At 43.4% G+C, this 25,139-nt stretch overlaps 1 protein-coding gene across 1 annotated transcript in view; it reads left to right on the top strand.

The window, feature by feature from the left end:
• Nucleotides 1-376: 376 nt before the first annotated feature.
• The window catches only part of LOC110537546 (protein phosphatase 1E), a 63,744-nt gene continuing 38,981 nt past the window's right edge, over nt 377-25,139 (top strand). Inside the window, exon 1 of the mRNA XM_036937505.2 lies at nt 377-689. Coding sequence (XP_036793400.2) covers nt 508-689 — 182 coding nt within the window. The 5' untranslated portion in view covers nt 377-507. The remainder of the gene's footprint in view (nt 690-25,139) is intronic.

Below are 25,139 nucleotides of genomic sequence, written 5' to 3'. Positions count from 1 at the left end.
GCCTGGGATCGAACCAGGGTCGGTAGTGATGAGATGCAGTGCCTTAGACCCCTGCGCCACCTATCAAATTGGTTTTTATTGTTTAAATACGGTATATTTTTGGATAAGTCATTTCATGTCCTATGCACTTTTTAAAAAATACGCTATTGCCGTTAGTTGTTACAGTTCCTCCACAGTGAAGGCAATTTGCCTCATTTTAGTGCTTCTTTCAAAGCAGTGGGTTTATTTAAACCTCCATCGGCGTTCAAAACGCACGTATCGCATGTGAGGGTGCATAGTGCGTACGCGTTCCCGAACCTAACACAAACCTGATGCTTCTCCCGCTTTCTCAAAATTACCTCCCCTCTCTTGTCATCATCCACCCACCCTCTCCTGTGATTGAGCGAAAACCTTGTTCACGCGCGCGCGTTCCCAACCGGCGCGAGTGGGGAGCTGTCCAGCAAGCGATTTGAAGTAGTCTTCTTGCCCGGCAAGTGCGGTCTCTTGTCTGTCCAGGAATGAGAAGTGATGGCCGGCTCTGCAACTGAGGAGAAAACCTTCCGAAGGTTCTTGGAGCTCTTCCTCCGAGAGATGAGACCACCACTCCAGGAGAATGACCCTGTCCCAATGCGCCCTTTGTCTGACCTCACCTCGGAGGACGAAGTTGAAGGGGAATGCCTCGATATGTGTCTTCAGCACTTGTGCAAATAGTAAGTACGCTACCGATTTGATGTTACAAATGGTTTTGTATACAGCTTAAACTAATGGTTTATGTTTGTTTTTGCAAGACAATTTCAGACGAGAATATGAATAGAATAGAATAGGAATTTGGAGTCATCAAAAGTGAAAGCTAATTTTGCCGGCTAAATATATTTTACACGAATTGGCAGGACTGTTGCGCAAACACAGTTAATATAAATTATATAATTATTTAAAAAATAAGTAGCCTTCTAGGTGCAGTGAGCAATTCGGAATTAGTTGCTACAGAATTGCTCTCCCGTCAGTTTTGCCGGGTATCATATGAAGCCACTCACAATGTCTTGACATCCTCATCTATCATGTTGCCGCCGACGTCATTGGGCATGTTGCAAAAAAATTCTGTAACAAAGGGAAGACAAACTTCAAATACATTTCAGGATGGTTGCAAATACACTGAAATGGGGGAACAGAGGGGAAAATCAGGACATACTGAACAAAGTGTGCCCGTAGTGTTGTCATGTAAAATAGCCTACATCGACAAAGCTGTATGAATTGGAAAGCACCTCTTATGAGAAAAGCCTGCCATGGTAACTATGAGGAATGCAATCGTTTCTTCCTACGAATGAAATGACGTCGTGCGACGCAAAAAGGAAGGGGAATTCACATTAACGGACATCGGATAAATGGGATGGAGGATCATGAACGAATGGAAACAGAGAAGAACTGGATTACAACTGAAATGAAGCGCACTTCCAGTTCGCCGGCGCAGGCTCCCTAGTCAAAGCAAAATGTGTTTGGGAAGGGTTGAGCATTTTCAGATATATTACGTCACACTCACATCCATAAATAGCACATGTAACCACTGAAGAGACCTAAAAGACAATGGTGAATTTCTGAAGCCTGTCGAGGATGATTGCAATTTGACACGTCAGGTGTAATTGTGAGATCACCACCACCAATAAACGACCCAACAAGAAGCAAACACAGACAGTCTAAAATAGAGCCATTTAAGGCACCCAGGCGCACAAGTGCTTGGAAATAATTCATTCTTGACCTTGAAAATGTGAGCTTACAATTGACTATGTTTGCTACAGTGCATTCGGAAAATATTCAGATCCCTTCCCTTTTTCCACATTTTCTTATGTTACAGCCTTATTCTAAAATGGATTTAAAAAAAATCATCCTCATCAGTCTACACACAATACATTTGCAAATGTATTAAAAATAAAAAACAGAAATACCTTATTTACATAAGTGTTCAGACCCTTTGCCATGAGACTCGAAATTGAGCTCCGGGGCATCCTGTTTCCATTCTGTTTTTCATCCTTGAGATGTTTCTACAACTTGATTGGAGTCCATCTGTGGTAAATTCAATTGATTGGGCATGATTTGGAAAGGCACACATCTGTCTATATAAGGTCCCACAGTTGACAGTGTATGTCAGAGCAAAAACCAAGCCATGAGTTTGAAGGAATTGTCCGTAGAGCTCCGAGGCAGGATTATGTTGAGGCACTCTTCCTAGAGCTGGCCGCCCAGCCAAACTGAGCAATCAGGGGAGAAAGGCCTTGGTCAGGGAGGTGACCAAGAACCCGATGGTCACTCTGACAGAGCTCCAGAGTTCCTCTGTGGAGATGGGAGAACCTTCCAGAAGGACAACCATTTCTTCAGCACTCCACAATCAGGCCTTTATGGTAGAGTGGCCAGACGGAAGCCGCTCCTCAGTAAAGGCACATGACAGACCGTTTGGAGATTCTCTGGTCTGATGAAACCAAGATTGAACACTTTGGCCTAAATGCCAAGCGTCATGTCTGGAGGAAACCTGGCACCATCCCTACGGGGAAGCATGGTGGTGGCCATACTGTAAGGATGTTTTTCAGCGGCAGGGACTGGGAGGCTAGTAGGGATCGAGGGAAAGATGAATGGCGCAAAGTACAGAGAGAACCTTGATGAAAACCTGCTCCAGAGCGCTTAGGACCTCAGACTGGGGCGAAGGTTCACCTTCCAACAGGACAACGACCTTAAGCACACAGCCAAGACAATGCAGGAGTGGCTTCAGGAAAAGTCTCTGAATGTCCTTTAGTGGCTCAGCCAGAGCCCAGACTTGATCCCGATCGAACATCTCAGGAGAGACCTGAAAATAGCTGTGCATCGAGGCTCCCAATCCAACCTGACAGAGCCTGAGAGGATCTGCAAAGAAGAATGGGAGAAACTCCCCAAATACATGTGTGCCAAGCTTGTAGCATCATACCTAAGAAGACTCAAGGCTGTAATCACTGCCAAAGGTGCTTCAACAAAGTACTGAGTAAAGGGTCTGAATACTTGTGTAAATGTGATATTTCTGTTTTTTATTTTTTATAAATTTGCAAACATTTCAAAAACCTGGTTTGGATTTGTCATTATGAGGTATTGTGTGTAAATTGATGAAAAACAATGTAATCAATTTTAGAATAAGGCTCTAACGTAACAACATGTGGAAAAAGTCAAGGGGTCTGAATACTTTCCGAATGCACTGTATGTGTTTACTCTACTGAGAGCTAGTTAATCAATACTGAACCCAATGTGTTATGTTGGGTTTCGTCATGTCCCACATAGCCTACAGGGCTTATCATACAACAAACACTATTTTGATGTTCACCCCTGCTCCATTTCAAAGACCTAAACTTGTTGTGTCGATGTCACCAATTCCCAGTCTTTGAGAAGAGGGTTGTAGCAGTATCAGTCTGCTAGATCTGCTCTTCACAAAGAGCTTATTGTCTGTGACTTTGCGCTCAGCTCTGGATGCTGCCAGGGCCCATACAACCAGAACAGATCCATACCTACAGTAGTGTTCATGTATTGACAGTTATCAAATGTAATTGACCCCATGGATAGTCCTAAGTCTATCTAAGAAGAAGGAAACACCCACATATTATGTATTTATTACACAATAACAATTTCCATTTGTGGATATTTGCAGTGGTTCCTGGTTCCCTCTCTAAAGCGATCACAGTTTGATTGATTATTTGTTTTCCATGGGATCATTCCTGCAGCGCTAATGATAGTATTTTTGAAGGAGAGCAATGTGGTAATTCGGCACGAAGTGAGACCCATTCTCACACTTTGTGCTGCGAGGATCAGGTCCTTCCGTTGTGTTTCAGCTGAACGTGTGATTATTTTGTCTCTGGGTTGAAGATCTAATAATATACCTGGGAGAGAGGTGGAGGTCTCCTTTTCTGCTCTTCCTGTGTGGAGGTCCCTGTGTGTGTGTGTGTGTGTGTGTGTGTGTGTGTGTGTGTGTGTGTGTGTGTGTGTGTGTGTGTGTGTGTGTGTGTGTGTGTGTTTTGCAGCGGTGCTGTATTGATGGGTAGGAGAGGCTCACAGTGTGGGTATGTATGTATTTGAAAAGGTGGAGATGAACACAGATTGTGCAGATCTGGACTTGTGTGTATGTGTGTGTGTGTGTGTGTGTGTGTATGTGTGTATGTGTGTATGTGTGTGTGTGTGTGTGTGTGTATGTGTGTGTGTATGTGTGTATGTGTGTGTATGTGTGTGTATGTGTGTATGTGTGTGTATTTGTGTGTATGTGTGTGTATGTGTGTATGTGTGTGTGTTTGTGTGTGTGCAATGACGACAGTGTGAATAATGTTTTGTCACATTCCCATCCCTGCCTGAGGTATCAGAGGCACACATTTGTGTGTGTGTGTGGGGGGGGGGGAGGGGGGGTTTGTGACATGGTACGCCCCGCCCAGTGTCAGCTGGCTCAGTGTGTGGGTGAGACACAGCCCTCCTCTCAAATTGTCATGGCTGACGTGTAATGATACTTCTGGAGGATAAGGGAAGCACGACACAGGGATGGGGCTGTCACATTTAATGACAACTTACTTTTGAATTGAACCCAAAATAGTAGGGTATGAAAAAAAGGAAAGAGTCACGATTTAAGTGACAGGAATGCTTTGATTTTGCAACCAGGAAGCCTGTGATTATTGTCTGTTTGGATGTCTTAGGGACTATACACAAAGATAATGTACTCACTCGTACATCCATCAAATATGACAAATGATCGTTATCCAACCATCTAAAAACACAGAAGGACCATTGACCTGGTCTTCATTTGAATTCTGTAGTTCTAACACATTTGTACCATACTCTGTAATTGCCAGAATATGCTGGAAGCAGTACTGTCATGTGCAATGTGAATAGAACACAGACCTCACTCAGTTATCGCTAGCGAGTGGCCACCTCTCTCCCCATACAGCGGTACATTTCCTTGAAAGTGTGTGTGGTGTGTGTGTCGGACATGGTTCAAATATTTTAGTATCTGGTATTTAAAATACTTTTTTCTGTGTATTTGAGTATTTTCAAATACACCCCAAAACAAGTACTTTTATTTGGTTTGTAAAATCCAAACAGTCTACCAAATTGTATTTGAGAGTATTATTCAAATATTCATTTCAAAAACAATTTTTAAATACCTGGTCAAATGCATGGAAGTGTATTTGAGTATTGTCAAATACTTTCCAAGTGTATTTCCAAATACATTAAAATATCCATCTACCATGTCTTTTCAATTAAAATATATCTGAATAATTACTTTGAATGTACGTGAAAGTAATTGAGATATTTTAAATAGTATTTTGTGTGTGTGTGCGTACGTGTGTGTGTTCAGAGCAGCTGATTAATAATCCAATAACAATTCTAATACTGAAAGCAGCTCGGCGTTGCAATCCCAGTCGGCTCGTGTGTGAAGCCTTCACCTGAGGCATGCGTTTGTGGCCTCCATTTCTCCTCATCGCTTCATCATCTGACAAGGCAGGTAGAAAAGCTGCTCTGTTTGTCCAGCTTCAAAGTGTCAAGCTTTCCTCACACTCCTTAATGATGGCTGTTAACTAGGGAGTGAGAGAGAGAGAGGAGCATAATGGATGCAGGCATACGTGTCAGCAGGCTCATTGGTCCTCGCTCACAATTCCACCACGTCATTATGATGAAAAATAACCATAGGAGGAGCCTATGCAATATACAGTATGCAATACATAATTCAACACATATGCTGTGATGGCTAAAGATAGACATTGCTTACTGCCTGACTTCACTCTTTGAGTGTTTTGAGAGCTAGTTCTGTTGGGAACGGCTGTAGAGGCCATCTTGAGGGTGGGTAACAATAGAGGGAGGGATGGAGGAGAACCATGACTAAGCCTCCTTCCTCCTTCACTCCTTCCTACCCCCATTCCCTCCATCCCCTCGTTTCCCACTGCCCCCGGTACCTCTACTGGGAGCGCCGATAATTGAGAGAGGGGAGCTCTCCTAAACCTCATTAAACTGGCACGTCTCCCACAGCTGTAAACAACCACGCGCACATCCGGATTCCTCCAAGACACACACATGCGCACGCGCACACGCGCACACACACACACACACACACACACACACACACACACACACACAGTCTGCTTCCGCACACTGCTGGAGGAACAGTGTGTGGTGTCGGAAGCGCTGCAGCTGACGGCTGCGTTAATGAGCACTGCTGTGCGACCGGATTGGACATCAGAGGAGCAGGGGACACACTCATCTCCCCACAACTTCTCATTCATAACACAACAGGAAGAGAGGGGGTCATCTGTGCCCTCACCCAAAAGTGCCTCAGTCCTAATGGACTACGACAGTGTCGCAGAGTTTTACCGGATCAAGCATTGCTGTCCATTCACATCTTAATAACTACAATGTAATTACAATGTTAGTGCAATCTTGCACTTGTTCAGGGTTAATGATATAAAATGTAACCCGGCCTACAATTTGTCCATCTCATTTTGACACAGACCCACAAAAGACAAATGAGATATGCGCTGTTCCAAATGATCAGTTCCATATATTTTTCAGCTCTCACACCAAAGAGTGTTGGTTTACATGAAAACAAATTGATTTATGCACAAGAGAGCCTTTATGACATTTTCCTGTTTGTCTTTTGTGTGAAGACAAAATTCAGCTAAGAGCTTTTGGGCATTGAATTAAGAGCGTGATTGTTCTTCAGCAACATTGACAGCTGCTGCTTCCAAGACACACACACACACACACACACACACACACACACACACACACACACACACACACACACACACACACACACACACACACACACACACACACACACACACACACACACACACACACACACACACACACACACACACACACACACACACACACACACACCATAATCAGATAGAGGTTTTAAAGTAGACACAGAGCAGGCTTCTGATTCAGAGAGAAAGAGGGCATCTCTCAGCCTCCCTCGTTTGTCATAAATCTGGAGATGAGATACAGGATAAAAGGCAAAGATAACCTTTCCTTGTTTGAGTCTGACATTGCTATTTGTGTCTAGAAGTTAAGGTGGTGTTACATAAATGTACCAGGGTTCTGCTAGCTAGATTTACTGTCAATGCGGTAGCATATTTACTACACCACCTGCAACTCCCAATAGACTTATTTGGCTGTAATTTGGGATTCTTGCTAATCGAGTCAAATTGATTTAGACCCCTAAATGACCCTCAAGTTTGACTTATAACTTACAGACTGGGCCGCTATAGAAGTCCAGATGAGTTGTTGACACTTGAGCCCAGTGAGAATTGATGGATAAGAGCGACCAAAACATTTGATCTCAACAAATCACAAATTAAAATGGTGAGATCAAGACACATTGCCTCAGCACAGGGAGGTCATCAGTACCAAAGATTTACAACCAGGGTTCATCTCCACTACACTCTTTTCCAATGAAGGTGCATTGCTTAACGGGATGCATTGCTTAATGGGATTGATACATCAAAGCAACGAAACACTAATGGCCATGCTAGGCTATGTCGTACCTTGACCCACAGCATGAGGTTTTTTTATATCCTTCTTCAAAAAAGGCCCAGCAGTTCAGGCTGAATCCTTGCCATGACTTGTCCAGGACACAGGCGGTAGGAGTGAGCACGTCTCCTCAATGTCTGTTTTTATTCTAGCCAAAGGCACAATTAACTGCCTTTCACACTTGCAATCGATGCTACTCAATTTAGAATGCCCGGCTAGGCTAAACAAGGGCAACAGAGAGACAGAGAAAAGGGATCCGCAAGGATTCACAAGTCATTACTTCCAAATCAATGAAAGCGTCCTCTGCTTACATGTACTGCCATGAATGATCTTGTTCCGCAGAGAAACAAGTCTGGGGTCAGAGGTTTATTTCTGCTGTGTCGTAGCTCCCAGAGAACAGTGTCCATCTGCCTAAAGATTTTTCAGATCCCTGGGGCTCTCTGACTCTGGGCCTCTCACGACACTAGTGATGTCTCTGAACTTTGCTTTAGTCTTGAGGGCCTCTTCCCAGAACCTCTAGTGGCACAACTGATTTCTGGTGATCATTCTGATGAAGCATACACCACTATATTTGTTGCCTTGTCTTTAATTTACTTTGTGTCAGACCTTTTGTTGGCCTCTTCTTTTCACTTGTACGTATATTTTGGCCTCTTGAGCTTCCTGAAGAAGCAGGGGAGCGTTAAAGACATCAGTTGCACATGCTGTTAAATCGAGCGGCAGGTTCGCTGCATGCCTCAAACATGACCCTAGATGGACAATTGTTTGGCAATTAGCCCTCACCTAGAGTAATTGCCATAGTAATCGTCATCCAGTACTTAAATTCGTTTAATTAACAGGAAAAAAGATCATTACAGACTGTTATGGTTGTTGAACATACCCAGGAACCTGCTATCATTCAGAGCAGAACTGGGTACTGTCATAGACATACAGCAGCTTAAACAGAGAGTTGGTAAGGCCTCTGAATTCATAGGTAAGTCAACTATTTTCCACAGAGAAAGGTGAGTTTGGGTGATGACTGTATCTGTCAGTAGGTCTATTAAAGGCACTGGTGTTTGCAGATGAGAAAAAGAGATGATGTAATCGGCATCAAGGTTGGCATAAACAAGGTTTGTCTATTTAAACAACCTAAAAACACCTAGCACCTGGATGGGCCTTACGTAAGAGCCGCAGACCACAAAAAGCACTCTGCTTCAAAGTGTTGTGCAATGCACTCTGTTTTATAATAACTGGCAACTCTACAGACAACGGACACCCCTCAGGGTCCTCCCAGGTTGTCTCCCCCCCAAGCTTTTCATTTGTGCAAAAGGGGTCTGGCACCTCCTCTGCGATGACCGGCTTGCTAATTGGATGAAAATATGATTGATTTGGTCTCCTCCTGCCCGCCACACAGCAATTACTCTGAGTGTATTTGACGCCAGTTTCCGTCTATACATCTTCCGCAGGTCAAACATGGTCCCGACGCTCAAGATTTTGCATTTCAATTAGAATGTGGAAGGTCACTCCCAGGCCCGTAGTACAGCATACATTTGAAACAACAAATTTGAGAAACCAGATATTAGGGCAGAACCAGTGATCTATCCTTTGTGATGCCTAGAGGGGGCTTGCCTTACTTTTACTAAACATGATCTTCATAAACATAAAGTAAATGCCTTCAATACGCAGTGCATATCAAGAACAATTCATTTACTGCAGTTGATTATCGTTAGAATATCTTGTCATTTTATAACAGACTAATCAGAACATTCACTTGAGTCCCAAATGTACTGTTTCAGGATGATCTGACCTCTTTTTGCATTGAACTAGTTTCAGAATCTAAAACAATGGATGTACCCTCTTCACATTTGTGAAAGTTTAAAGGGGAAATCAGCAATAGAAACAATAACAAAACGTTCTCCCTGTCCTGTTTCGGTAAAAAGCTGAGGGATGAGGCTGGAGAAATGTAACCACTCTAAAATTCATAGACAGAGCTATGGATGCAAGGACTGACCATCCATGGTATAAACATTATAGTTGTAACCATGTTTTGAGGCCATATAGTGTTTATTTATATTTACTTTGTTTACAAACATTAGAGTTAAACAAGTTTATATTTTTGGTTCTGATGGGGTAGGACAGTTGAACTAAACTCTTGAGGCATTTTGTCACATATCCTTCCGGAACTTTCATCACGCACACCTGTCCCCTATTCCCACTGATTAGTCTTGGTCTTGTAGATTATTGTTACAATGTCCGTTGGTGCGTGTAAGTACCTGTGTTGTGTGTTTTGGGCTTTCGTGCCCTTGTGGATTGCGTAGATGATTACTGTTCTCGTCCCGTGTGTTAGTCATTGTGTGGGTGTGTTATTTATTCTAGGTACTCCTCGCTCTTTTGTTTTGAGTTTCAACGCTGTGTTTTTGTTACGTGTTTGTTTGGTCTTCGTCCCCGTTCCTTTACACGGCACGCCGTAATTTGGGCGTAATAAAAACCCATATTACACATTCCTGTGCCTATCTCCCGAATCTCTTCATGCCAAAGTGACACATTTATAAATTATATTCTTCAAGAATCAATGGGTATATATAATTAATAAGTCCAAACAATGGATGTAGCAACTGCTGAGTTCCCCTTTAAGAGACCAATTTATATCATAATGTTGCTGTCAAAGATAAGATCATTTTGGTCTCCCACAGTAGCACAATTGTACATTCTTGATGAAAATTCACACCCAATGTCTTGACATTAACATCAGTTCTGCAGGAAACACAAGACCTGAAGGTTAAACAATGGGATGATGAAAAATTCAAGCATGGTGAGCAATGTAGCAGTTGTGGCTCTTCCACCATGGCTGCTTGCAGTTCAATGTCCAAAGGAATGACATGAAACATCTGAGGCCTCGTTGTGCACACAGCGATCAACTCCCATTTTCACCCCATTCAAACATCCCATTGGAAGCTGTGGCCAGGGTATTTCAGCACACCCGGTAATACTTGGTCTGCTGTGAAGAAGTTGGCACAGAGAAGTTCTAGAACACGCCACTGCAAATTGAAGCCGCACAGGTCCCATCGGCACCTGCCTCTCCTTAGAGCTCTCCTATCTTAGTGCTATTTTGGCCGCTATGTCTGACACAATTACTATTATTTAAAGGGCCACTAACCAGACAGTGACAGCAAAGGTTGCTTGGCGATCCTGGATAAGCTGTCCACCAGGTTTCACCCCAGATGTAGGTACAGGGGTGTCCAAGCTACCCCTCTCCTGGTTTCCCTTCACCCCTTACCCTTTCACATCCTCCTCTGGCTCCTGGTGGTTGGGCTACCCCAGGTAGAGAAATTACTTGCAGGAGCAAATCCCTTAATCAGTGTCTCTCCCTGCGATTAACAAGCCCAGACAGTGCCCTGTCCTCACTGGTCACTTAACCCCTCAGCGGATCCAGGGCAGAAGCACAGCACAGTGCCTTTACCTGGCAGCAGGGACAGGGCCCTCCACCATTGGCCTCCAGCTCTGGTTTACCATGACCTCAGAGCTCTGGAAAACCCCAACGAGCTTCTGCCCTTCAGGGAATAGCATTCATGTTCATACATGGGTATACTGAGTCTAAAGACCATGTGTCACTGACACATTTGACTCTTCTCTGCCTGTGATGATGGATATCTTTACTTGGGCACAGTGTTGTTGAGTTAGTTATGAGTTAATAACGCCTTGGCAGTCTGGGTTATTATATTTGCTTGAAGATTACATTTAGGTCCAGTTTGGTCTCAGTAGCAGTCTGGTAAGATATTTCTAGTGCTTGGGAACACCAAATCTCTGTTTATCCTGGCTATTCCAAATGTCAGTCTTATGAAGAGGAATGCCAAAGGCAGTAAGCACAGTTAATCTCCGTTAAGCCCAACATTTGACGTTACCAATCTGTCCTGACAAAATCATTCGTATTTCTTCCTTTCTAAACAGGTTGCACTACGTTAAAAGTTTGACGAAAAAAGACTAAATGCTCTTACATTTTTAAATGTTTTTTTTTTAACCTTTATTTAACTAGGCAGGTCAGTTAAGAACAAATTCTTATTTACAATGACGGCCTACCCCAGCCAAACCTTAACCCGGACGACGCTGGGCCAATTGTGCGCCACCCTATGGGACTCCCAATCACGGCTGGTTGTGATACAGCCTGGAATCAAACCAGGGTCTGTAGTGACACCTCTAGCACTGATATGCAGTGCCTTAGACTGCTGCGCCACTCGGGAGCCCGTTGATGACTTATTGCAAATCCAATCAGTTTCCCACGTTGATTCAATGTTATCACATAGATTGTTGGGGTTGAAATGATTTGGAAACAACATTGATTGAACCAGTTTTTGCCCAGTGGGAAATCACAACCGCTGAGTCACAGTGATTCACAGCCAAGCCTTGCTTTTGCACTGACTTGATTGAAGAATTCAACACTGTGCCGCTGCCTTAAAGCTTATTTGATCATTGTGGGCACATTTAACACATTTAACATTTAACAACAAATCTACATGGATGACAGCTATACATAGATGAGTTGTACGCAACAGTTTCCAAACACTTGACATTGTGTTTCTATCAGAGGTTGCTGTGTCTCAGTATGTAGGGCTGGGTATGTGAAGCACAAGCCTCCCTCTGTAAAATGGTCCAGTCAAGGGCATACAAAGTGGACCAAACTTGAGTGATGCACATGACCTGCTCGTCTGCGAGTTCTCTTCCTCGCCGGCTGTTCTCTACCACCGCTCCTCAGGCAGTGGAAAGAGGACTGCGTGGAGGCGGGAGATGGTTGCCCTACATTCATAAGCAGCAAATGCTTCCTGGGAGCTGTACCTTCACGGCCATGCCTACTTTCCCTAGCCTCTCCGGGGTTTTGAAAACATTCTTTTTTTAGCGCCTCTCTGCCAGCGTCTGGCTTGGAGCTTCTAGTTCTCCTCTTCAACCTCCATCAGACTTCCTAGTGGTTTCCTCATAGATGCTTGAGTGTCTCGTGTCCCCGGAGAGACCTAAAAGCAAAGGGCTGGTTGGACAGCCAGCATGTGGTTTCTTAACTATTATTAATCTCTTTTCCAAGGTTAACAAGTTCCCAGCGTCACTAATGGGCACTTACCTCAGCTCTACTGGCGTGACAGTAAAGCTAACCTGAATGGTGGATTCAGGGGGCAGGGATAATCAATGTTATTCTGGGGGCAATGATGGTAGATTTATGAATGGGATTATTTTCTATGGTCCCATTAATCAGACACATGCTGGTTGCCCAAAGCTGCTCCTGTAGAGGGGGAATGTAATGATGCCATCACCTTTGAAACAGTAGTTCTATCACAGTAGGTATTTTCCTTATTTATTGTGCTAAAATCCGAGCAATCTTTGAAATAGTAATTTAAGTGTTGAGTCCAGGTTATTTATTTTGTAAAATGTCAGCTCTGCAGGTGGCCCAATTGTGGAAGTAAAATGACCTTCAAAACGTCCTGAACTGTTCTACTGTATGTCCTCTTTCTCCTCTTGTCTCTCTCCCTGAAACAATATTATAGATACATGTGCAGATGTTTTTCCTGTCTGCTCTTGGCCAGTATATCCAGCCGCTTTGTTTATGAGCAGCCCATAGTCAAATGTTGAGTCATATGTTTGCAGCAGAAGAAGCAAATGCAAAGCAGTTGCTCCGACTGACAGACTGGAATCCCTACTTGCCCACCTAGTGCTCTGTCTATCCTGGCAGAATGCAAATGATTGCCATTGAATAGAATGCAAAAAGAGGGAGTCTGCCTCCAGCAGGTAATATGCCAGGCCATGTACGAATCCAATCATGCGAAAAAGGCAACTTATTGCTCTTAACAGAAATGCATAAAACAAGCCATACCTGAGGCGAGATCAGGTAAGCAAGTTTCTTTAAGAAATACCAACATTGAATATCACCCGTGTCTTAATGCCGCGTTCAAAACAACTGGGAACTCGAAAAATACGAGGTAAAATCATGACGTCAGTGATTTTCATGTTGGAAAGTGAATTCCGAGTTGGATGACAGTTAAAATCATTTTTTCCCAGTCAAGAGATCTTTTTTTTTAACGATTTCCCAGTTATTTTGAACGCACTGAAGTCAGAAGTGGGATATTTCTGACTTCCCAATTCCGAGTTCCCAGTTGTTTTGAACGCGACATAAGCAGTCATGCATAATAAGTCAATACATTTGTCTATACGGGTTATTAGCGGTTCCATTTTAGATGTGCTTACGTGCCCAATTAACTACAGTGCATGACTGCTTCAACAATATGTATTGTGTAGTTTCTGTAGAAAAACATTCAACAAAACACACATTTCAACCGACCTTATGACATGACAACAAAATGAGCGATGCAGCAGAAGACAATCCGCAGAAAGATATGTGGAATGTGCGCCTGTCTCTTCACTGAAAGTACAGTCGGCTGCATCTAATAAAGTGAATGTGTAAAGAACACATTAAACCAGGGGAGATTTCAGATTGCTCTCAATATGAACCCCACCCACACCCCCACCCCCACCAGAGCACATTGCCCAGTCTGGCCTATTGTGTTAGATGGCAGCGGTCTCTCTTATCCAGTCTCGGCCTCTAAACAGCTTTACCCTCTATCATTGGCTGTGGGGCAGATAGACATGGCTGAGGCCTTGTTTGGTATCCTGGCTATGACACCACAAAACAGGATAGAGAAAGTAAGTCTGCATTATTGAGACAGCTTCCACCGAGGCCTACATATTTAATAGAGATGCTGTGCTATTAACTTACAGTGCTCCCTCTCCCCCCCATGACAAAAAGCTCAGCCCCATCTCATTTAGTTCTCTATGCTGCATGGTTATCAGAAAGTGTGTTTTTCCTTTGGGCTCTCATTATAATTGCCTTGTTTGTTCTTAGATCCAGTTCATTGGATCTGCAGGATTGATTTAATTTGTGAACAAAGGCGATTTAGTGATAATGTTATGAAGCCTAGTTAACTGGTCTGCAACCTGATTTAAGATGTGCATCTATGTGAGAAATCGTTTCAGGACCATGTTGGATGCACATTGTAATGGTTTTGACTTGAGGTTGTTGTTTCTTAGTGGTGCCAGGTAGGTCGTGCCTACCAGAGACATTTTTGATTTCTCCATTAAGTTTGTGAGTCGGTCTCATCTATCCGTCATAGTCTAGAGACCAATACAAAGGACTCATGAAAAAGTAATAAACTCTTAAAAACATTAGAAATAATTTCAAAACAATGATTGTTTTGAATTGTTTGTATTATATAAAATAAATAATCATACAAACAATTGTCACAAAATAATAATAGAAGTTACTGAGGGAAAGTCCCGTAGCTAGGACATAAAAATGGTCCGGCCCTGTAAATGATCCAAGTGATCATCAGTCACGCAATGTTCGTTCATAATGTGAGGCAGAAAACCGGTCTCATTATACATTCAGATCACAAATCTCCCGTTCCACACAACAAATAAAGATCAGCAGGACTCACATTACTCTTCTCCAAAAATTGAACATATTAACCAACCCAAACCGGAGTAGATCACAAGAAGATACATGAAACACCGCTTAGGAAAAGTTGTTAGTCAGTCAGTCAGTCATTCAGTCAGTCAGTCAGTCAGTCAGTCATTCAGTCAGTCAGTCAGTCATTCAGTCAGTCAGTCAGTCAGTCAGTCAGTCAGTCAGTCAGTCAGTCAATCAGTCAGTCAGTGAGTCAGTCAGTCAGTCAGTCAGTCAGTCAGTCAGTCAGTCATTCAGTCAGTCAGTCAGTCAGTCAGTCATTCAGTCAGTCATTCAGTCAGTCAATCAGTCAGTCAGTCAGTCAGTCAGTCAATCCGCCAACAGATCTCTGGCGGAGAAAGGCCACGGAGAACAGCGGAGACCACTGGAGATGTGTAGTCCCAACAATAAAATGAGTGGATCCGATCCTTGTTGATCTTGTGACACAACTACAATGCACACTTTTAAGTAGAACAAAAACAAAACGGAGTAAAGGAGCTTCGGAACAGAAGGTTGGAACTTCGTCTCTCACGCCACGTCACCCCCGTTGCGCATCCGATGCTGGCTATTTAATAGGAAATTAAAGGGGAAGCGCAGCATCGGGAGAAGAAGCTCTTGGTCGGCCAGTCCAAGCGGTTCGTTGTGTTGTTCAGATGGTGACGAAAATAAATGTATAAAAAAAGAAACTACAAACAGGCATGCCCAAGCTATCATGTGAAATAATCCCTGTTGATTTGGACAACCTCTGAAAGTTGCATGGTTAGGGTAACACAGGTGTGTGGCAAGTTGCAGTGTGGCACACAGACAGACCTGTGAGGACCCCTCCGGTCTTTTGCTGGACTGCATACGCTGAACATGAGTTCACATTATTACCCCACCTCTGTGGTGGCCTTCACATTGTCAGCACCCAGAGAGAGAGCGAAAGAGAGGTAAACAAGCTTGCTGTGTGAGGGCTGAGTCACAATAGGCAGTGTGCTGACAGGCTGACGCGCTCCAAAGCCCAGCGATTAGCTGCTTCACTTTAGTCAAGTGAGCTTCTCATCCACAGAAGCCATGAGTCACCGTTGAATAACGGGAGGCATGTCCCCCCAGGTATTGGCAGTGATTCAGTGTGACCTTCGCTGGCTTTCTCCTCAGCAGGGCCAACAGTGCCTATAGTTTTAGGGGCTAACTAACACCCTAGCCTCGTCTCTGTCCACCATCCACCCTGTCTTTCCGTATCCCCATGGTAACTAAAGGCCTACGAGCACCGTTGGATCATTTTCTTATGCTTTGATAATATTAGATCAAGTGGTAGTGTGGGTAGGGCTGATAAGATATTATCACGATACTTTGGTGACAATGCGGTATGTATTGCGATTCTTACGATTCTATATACATTGCGATTTTTTTGCGATTCAGTGTCCCAAACATATTGCTCACCATATGTCTGCTGCAGAGGCACAAGAGAGAAAGCCATGAGAATACAAGTTTTGATCAGTCATGAAAATAAAAGTGCTGAAAAAAATGACTGCCTATTTAAAACGAAGATGGAAAACAAGCTATGAAGGAGTTTTGGTGCAGGTACAGCCAAACTAGCGCAAAAATAATATTGTCAAAACAATACGATATGATATATCATCAAACATAATATGTAACTGTATCAATTTTTCCCACATCACTAGTGTGGGGTCAGGACCCAGGAGCCTTGGCTAGTCAAGAGTCCCTGCGATTAGGCAGGCCTTGGACACGTTTTAGCTACCCCTTAGGCTATTATGAAACAACTGATCTGCCAGCTGGTGGATTACATAATACTATCTTGAGGCTCTGTGTAGAGCTGCACAGAGCTCGCTCAAATGCCTCCAAGCGAAGTACATTTAAATTCCCAATCTTGCCTAGTATGGGAATGAGTTTTGCTGGATCATTGATAGTGGAAACTATGCACTCTCGTACCAGGTCTAAAGCTACAATTTTCACTGAACAAAAATGTTGGTCTCATGTTTCATGAGCTGAAGTAAAATATCCTAGAAATGTTCCATATGCACAAAAAGCGTACTTCTCTCACATTTTGTGCACCTGGTTGTTTACATCCCTGTTAGTGAGCATTTCTCCTTTGCCAAGATAATTCATTGACCAAATAAGGTGTGGCATATTAGGACGATGATTAAACAGCATGGTCATTACACAGGTGCACCTTGTGCTGGGGACAATAAAAGGCCACTCTAGAATTAGCAGTTTTGTCACACAACCCAATGCCACAGAGGTCTCAAGTTTTGAGGGAGTATGCATTTTGGCATGATGACTGCAGGAATGTCCACTGGAGCTGTTGCCAGAGAATTGAATGTTCATTTCTCTACTATAAGTCGTCTCCAACATTGTTGTAGAGAATTTGGCAGTACGTCCAACCGGCCTCAAATCAAATACAATTTTATTGGTCACATACACATATTTAGAAGATGTTATTGCGGGTGTAGCAAAGTGCTTGTGTTATTGGCTCCAACAGTGCAGTAGTATCTAACAAGTCACAACAATACAGACAAATCTAAAAGTAAAAGAATGGAATTAAGAAATATATAAATATTGGGACGGGCAATGTCGGAGCGGCATTGACTAAGATACAGTAGAATACAGTATATACATATGAAATTAGTAAAACAGTATGTAAACATTATTAAAGTGAGTAGTGTTCCATTATTAAAGTGACCAGTGATTCAATATTCTAAGGTACAGGATTGAGTAACCGGGTGGTAACCGGCTAGTGATGGCTATTTAACAGTCTGATGGCTTTGAGAACAGAAGCTGTTTTTCAGTCTCTCGGTCCCAGCTTTGATGCACATGTACTGACCTCGCCTTCTGGATGGTAGCGGGGTGAACAGGCCGTGGCTCTGGTGGTTGATGTCCTTGATGATCCTTTTGGCCTTCCTGTGACATCGGATGCTGTATGTGTCCTGGAGGGCAGGCAGTGTGCACCCGGTGATGTTTTGGACAGACCGCACCACCTTCTGGATAGCCCTGCAGTTGTGGGTGGTGCAGTTGCCGTACCAGGCGGGGATACAGCCCGACAGGATGCTCTCAATTGCACATCTGTAAAAGTTTGTGAGGGTCTTAGAGCTGAATTTCTTCAGCCTCCTGAGGCGCTGTTGCGCCTTCTTCACCACACTGTCTGTGTGGGTGGACCATTTCTGATTGTCAGTGATGTGTATGCTGAGGAACTTGATGCTTTTCACCTTCTCCACAGTGGTCTTGTCGAAGTGGATAGGGGTGTGCTCTCCTGTCTCCTGAAGTCCACTATCAGCTCCTTTGTTTTGTTGATGTTGAGGGAGAGGTTATTTTCCTGGCACCACTCTGCCAGGGCCCTCAGCTCCTCCCTGTAGGCTGTCTCGTCATTGTTGGTAATCAGGCCTACTACTGTTGTGTCATCTGCAATCTTGGTGATTGAGTTGGAGGCATGCGTGGCCACACAGTCATGGGTGAACAGGGAGTACAGGAGGGGGCTGAGCACGCACCCTTGTTTTAAGGATCAGTGTAGTGGTGCTGTTGTGGCCTACCTTCACCACCTGGGGGGCAGCCCATCAGGAAGTCCAGGACCCAGTTGCACAGGGCTGGGTTCAAACCCAGGGCCCGAGCTTTATAATGAGCTTGCAGGGTACTATGGTGTTGAAGGCTGAGCTATATTCAATGAACAGCATTCTTACATAGGTATTCCTCTTGTCCAGATGGGATAGGGCAGTGTGTAGCGCGATGGCGATTGCATCGTCTGTGGATCTATTTGGCGGTTTGCAAATTGAAGTAGGTCTAGGGTGTCAGGTAAGGTGGGGGGTGATGTGATCCTTAACTAGTCTCTCAAAGCACTTCATGATGACAGAATGAGTGCTACAGGGCGATAGTAATTTAGTTAGTCAGTTACCTTTGCTTTCTTGGAGACAGGAACAATGGTGGACATCTTGAAGCAAGTGGGGATAGCAGACTGCAATAGGGAGAGATTGAATATGTCCGTAAACACTCCAGCCAGCTGGTCTGTGCATGCTCTGAGGACGCGGTTAGGGCAGCCATCTGGGCTGGCGGCCTTGCGAGGGTTAACACGCTTAAATGTCTTTCTCATTTAAGCGTGTTACTGCAGCCACGGAGAATGAGAGCCCACAGTTATTGGGAGTGGGCCGCGTCAGTGGCACTGTGTTATCCTCAAAGCAGGTTAAAAGTGAGTTTAGCTTGTCCGGAAGCAAGACGTCGGTGTCCACAATGTGACTGGTTTTCCCTTTGTAATCCGTGATTGTCTGTAGACCCTGCCACATACGTATCGTGTCTGAGCCATTGAATTGCAACTCCATTTTGCTTCTGAACTAACGTTTTGCCTGTTTGATTGCCTTACTGAGGGAATAAGTACACTGTTTCTATTCAACCATATTCCCAGTCACCTTGCCATGGTTAAATGCGGTGGTTGGCGCTTTCAGTTTTGTGTGAATGTAGCCATCTATCCACGGTTTTTGGTTTGAGTAGGATTTAATAGTCACAGTGGGAACAACATCCCCTATACACTCCCCGATGAACTCAGTCACCGTGTCCATGTATACGTCAATGTTATTCTCAGAGGCAACCTGGAACATATCCCAGTCCACGTGATCAAAACAATCTTGAAGCATAGATTCTGATTGGTCAGATTAGCGTTAAATAGACTTAGCACAGGTACTTCCTGCTTGAGTTTCTACCTATAGAAAGGGAGGAGCAGAATGGAGATGTGATCTGATTTGCCGAAGGGAGGGTGGGGGAGGACATTGTAGCCATCCTGGAAGGAAGCGTAACAATGGTCAAGAGTTTTTGAAGCACAAGTACCACAGGAAATGTGTTGTTAGAACTTTGGTAGTGTTTTCCTCCAATTTGCTTTGTTAAAATCCCCAGCTACAGTAAATGCAGAATCAGGATATGTGGTTTCCAGTTTGCACAAAGGGTGGTGTAGTTCCTTGAGGGCCGTCGTGGTATCAACTTGAGGGGGAATATACACGGCTGTTACTATAAACGAGGAGAATTCTCTTGGGTGGTAATACGGTCAGCATTTGATTGAGGGATTCTAGGTCGAGTGAACAAAAGGACTTGAGTTCCTGTACGTTATCACTATCAAACCATGAGTAGTTAATCATGAATCATACACCACCGCCTTTCTTCTTTCTGGAGAGTTCTTTATTCCTGTCTGCACAATGTACTGAGAACCCAGCAGGCTGTATGGACGGAAACAGTATATCCGGAGAGAGCCATGATTCCGTGAAACAGAGTATTTTACAGTCCTTGATGTCTCTCTGAAAGGAGATCCTCACGCTGAGCTTGTCTACTTTATTGTTCAAGGTTTGAACATTAGAGAGTAATATTCTTGGAAGCTGTGGATGGTGTGCATGCCTCCCGACTTGGACTACAATTCCACTCCGAATAATTCCTCTCCGTCGAAGGCGTCTTGGAGCAGCCTCTGGAATAAGTTCAGTTGCCCTGGGGGGTACGAACAAAGGATCCAATTCAGGAAAGTTGTATGTGTGACCGACCGGTCTTATGTAGCAAAATTTGAAATGGTGTTTTTTACTTTGGATAAAAGTAGAGACTCAGAGCTAGAAAATTGTATATTATACGCTACAGTTGAGGAACAATGGGAAAGTAATTCTGCTTTGAAAGTTGATAAACTTGCAACCTCACTTTTGAGGAAATGGCCCTTGAATGTTTTGGTAAACCTACTGGAGAGCTCTTCTTTGTCTACACCCATTCAGCATCGTTCCCATCCTCTTAAGCCTTAGCCCCACTCATCTCTTTAAGGATTCACGTGAGGCCGTGTACAAAACAAGGCTGGTTTATACTGTCTATCTACAGTTGTCGCAATGACATCATGAACATTCTATTGTCATCTGACATCAATCTTGTCGTTGTCGTTATGAAAAGTATAAACACAAAAACTATAGGCTGCATGACATCAGTAGCCTGGTGGTCCAAAATATCATAACTAGTGTATTTTAACACCAATAAATCCACCCATTTTAAAAATGAATTTAGTATATGTCAATCTAGCAAACCAGGGAACTAAATGCAACTTTATAAACAATGTTTTGGTTAGTTTTTAGCTTGTTAGCTCGCTAGCTAATGTTAAATTAGCTGGCTAGCCAGTTCAAATAGTGACCATATTATATAACGTCTTCATTTTAGCTAACCAACCAGGTTCATTGTTACAGGAAAATAAACTCACAACAAGATCATTATTTACAAGTTAATGGCGAACAAATGACAGAAAATAGGTTGTGAGTGTGACAAAATAAAATCAGGGCATTCTACTGAAGGATTTTAGAACTTGGACACTGTCTCGTTGACCAAACGTTTCATCTTAATTTGACTTTGGTGCAGGTCATGTTCTTCACATTACCGTCTCTGGTAAAACACATAATATATCAAATAAAATCAATGTTGATTTGTCACATGACAGGATACAGAAGGTGTAGTGAAATGGTTACTTGCATAGTAGAGTATTTTGTTTAGACATACAGTGAGGGAAAAAAGTATTTGATCCCCTGCTGATTTTGTACTTTTGCCCACTGACAAAGAAATGATCAGTCTATAATTTTAATGGTAGGTTCATTTGAACAGCGAGAGACAGAATAACAACAACAAAATCCAGAAAAACACATGTCAAAAACGTTATAAATTGATTTGCATTTTAATGAGTGAAATAAGTATTTGACCCCCTCTCAATCAGAAAGATTTCTGGCTCCCAGGTGTCTTTTATACAGGTAACGAGCTGAGATTAGGAGCACACTCTTAAAGGCAGTGCTCCTAATCTCAGTTTGTTACCTGTATAAAAGACACCTGTCCACAGAAGCAATCAATCAATCAGATTCCAAACTCTCCACCATGGCCATAACCAAAGAGCTCTCTGAGGATGTCAGGGACAAGATTGTAGACCTACACAAGGCTGGAATGGGCTACAAGACCATCGCCAAGCAGCTTGGTGAGAAGGTAACAACAGTTGGTGCGATTATTCGCAAGTGGAAGAAACAAAAAAGAACTGTCAATCTCTCTCGGCCTGGGGCTCCAGGCAAGATCTCACCTCGTGGAGTTGCAATGATCATGAGAACGGTGAGGAATCAGCCCAGAACTACACGGGAGGTTCTTGTCAATGATCTCAAGGCAACTGGGACTATAGTCACCAAGAAAACAATTGATAACACACTACGCCGTGAAGGACTGAAATCCTGCAGAGCCCGCAAGGTTCCCCTGCTCAAGAAAGCATATACAGTGGGGCAAAAACGTATTTAGTCAGCCACCAATTGTGCAAGTTCTCCTACTTAAAAAGATGAGAGGCCTGTAATTTTCATCATAGGTACACTTCAACTATGACAGACAAAATGAGAAGAAAAATCCAGAAAATCACATTGTAGGATTTTTATTTATTTGCAAATTATGGTGGAAAATAAGTATTTGGTCACCTACAAACAAGCAAGATTTCTGGCTCTCACAGACCTGTAACTTCTTCTTTAAGAGGCTCCTCTGTCCTCCACTCGTTACCTGTATTAATGGCACCTGTTTGAACTTGTTATCAGTATAAAAGACACCTGTCCACAACCTCAAACAGTCAAACTCCAAACTCCACTATGGCCAAGACCAAAGAGCTGTCAAAGGACACCAGAAACAAAATTGTAGACCTGCACCAGGCTGGGAAGACTGAATCTGCAATAGGTAAGCAGCTTGGTTTGAAGAAATCAACTGTGGGAGCAATTATTAGGAAATGGAAGACATACAAGACCACTGATAATCTCCCTCGAGCTGGAGATCTCACCCCGTGGGGTCAAAATGATCACAAGAAAGGTGAGCAAAAATCCCAGAACCACACGGGGGGACCTAGTGAATGACCTGCAGAGAGCTGGGACCAAAGTAACAAAGCCTACCATCAGTAACACACTACGCCGCCAGGGACTCAAATCCTGCAGTGCCAGACGTGTCCCCCTGCTTAAGCCAGTACATGTCCAGGCCCGTCTGAAGTTTGCTAGAGAGCATTTGGATGATCCAGAAGAAGATTGGGAGAATGTCATATGGTCAGATGAAACCAAAATATAACTTTTTGGTAAAAACTCAACTCGTCGTGTTTGGAGGACAAAGAATGCTGAGTTGCATCCAAAGAACACCATACCTACTGTGAAGCATGGGGGTGGAAACATCATGCTTTGGGGCTGTTTTTCTGCAAAGGGACCAGGACGACTGATCCGTGTAAAGGAAAGAATGAATGGGGCCATGTATCGTGAGATTTTGAGTGAAAACCTCCTTCCATCAGCAAGGGCATTGAAGATGAAACGTGGCTGGGTCTTTCAGCATGACAATGATCCCAAATACACCGCCCGGGCAACTAAGGAGTGGTTTCGTAAGAAGCATTTCAAGGTTCTGGAGTGGCCTAGCCATTCTCCAGATCTCAACCACATAGAAAATCTTTGGAGGGAGTTGAAAGTCCGTGTTTCCCAGCAACAGCCCCAAAACATCACTGCTCTGGAGGAGATCTGCATGGAGGAATGGGCCCAAATACCAGCAACAGTGTGTGAAAACCTTGTGAAGACTCACAGAAAACTTTTGACCTCTGTCATTGCCAACAAAGGGTATATAACAAAGTATTGAGATAAACTTTTGTTAGTGACCAAATACTTATTTTCCACCATAATTTGCAAATAAATTCATTAAAAATCCTACAATGTGATTTTCTGGATTTTTTTTCTTCTCATTTTGTCTGTCATAGTATGCCCATCTGAAGTTTGCCAATGAACATCTGAATGATTCAGAGTACAACTGGGTGAAAGTGTTGTGGTCAGATGAGGCCAAAATGGAACTCTTTGGCATCAACTCAACTCGCCGTGTTTGTGGGCGGAGGAATGATGCCTATGACCCCAAGAAAACCATCCCCACCGTCAAACATGGAGTTGGAAACATTATGCTTTGGGGGTGTTTTTCTGTTAAGGGGACAGGACAACGTCACCTAATCAAAGGGACGATGGACGGGGCCATGTACCGTCAAATCTTGGGTGAGAACCTCCTTCCCTCAGCCAGGGCATTGAAAATGGGTCGTGGATGGGTTTTCCAGCATGACAATGACCCCAAACACACGGCCAAGGCAACAAAGGAGTGGCTCAAGAAGAAGCACATTAAGGTCCTGGAGTGGCCTAGTCAGTCTCCAGACCTTAATCCCATAGAAAATCTGTGGAGGGAGCTGAAGGTTCGAGTTGCCAAACGTCAGCCTCAAAACCTTAATGACTTGGAGAAGATCTGCAAAGAGGAGTGGGACAAAATCCCTCCTGCGATGTGTGCAAACATGGTGGCCAACTACAAGAAACGTCTGACCTTATATAAACAGGTGTTTGCCTTTCTAAATCATGTCCAATCAATTTTAATTACCACTGGTGGACTCCAATCACGTTTCAGATATATCTCAAAGATGATCAATGGAAACAGGATGCAGCTGAGCTCAATTTTGAGTCTCATAGCAAAGGATCTAAAAACTTATGTAAATAAGGTATTTCTGTTTTTTAAATTCTAAAAACCTGTTTAAAAACATTACCTAAATGTAACATTAAGCTAATATAAGTAATTTTGTATAAATTAAGTTTGTGCAGTAGGTCTAAAACATTATCACAGCATATTGGCATACATGCTTGGCCTGACAATATTGTTCTTCTCAGACCATTTTATATTTCAAAGCTCGAGCTTTGAAAACAAAATAGATCATTTGGTGTAGCACTTGCGAGGCACAGTTGAGCATAAATTTAAATCATTTGCTTTTTATTTTAATAGACTGGTACCTGCGTCTGTCATGATGCTTTCAATACAACTGAGAACGATGTCAAATCATGACATCAGTGATCTTCAGGTCGGAAAGTCGAAGCTCTAGAAAGATGGCAGAGTTTCCTTCTTGGAATTACGAGTTAGGTGACTGTTCAAAAATATTTTCCCAGTTGGATATCATTTTTTTCAGTCGGAAGTCTGAGATTTCCGAGTTCCCAGTTGTTTTGAACAAGTCATTAGTCTCAGCGGAGGGAGGAAGAGAGCAGCAGAGGATCCATCTCTCATGGCTGCTGCTCTTTCCTTCCTTTCCTTCGGTGAGACTGACCAGAGAGTGGGGGCACTGTTTTTCAACTGATTACGAAACTGGAGTCGCATCGCATCTGCATCATGCACAACTTCATGTTGTTCCTGTGAACAG

The sequence above is a fragment of the Oncorhynchus mykiss genome, chromosome 12 (genome assembly GCF_057628025.1).
Source record: "Oncorhynchus mykiss isolate SJ-2025 chromosome 12, ASM5762802v1, whole genome shotgun sequence".
NCBI classification, from domain to species: Eukaryota; Metazoa; Chordata; class Actinopteri; order Salmoniformes; family Salmonidae; genus Oncorhynchus; species Oncorhynchus mykiss.
Note: the sequence above shows the minus strand (reverse complement) of the source record. Positions and strands in the feature narration are given on the sequence as shown.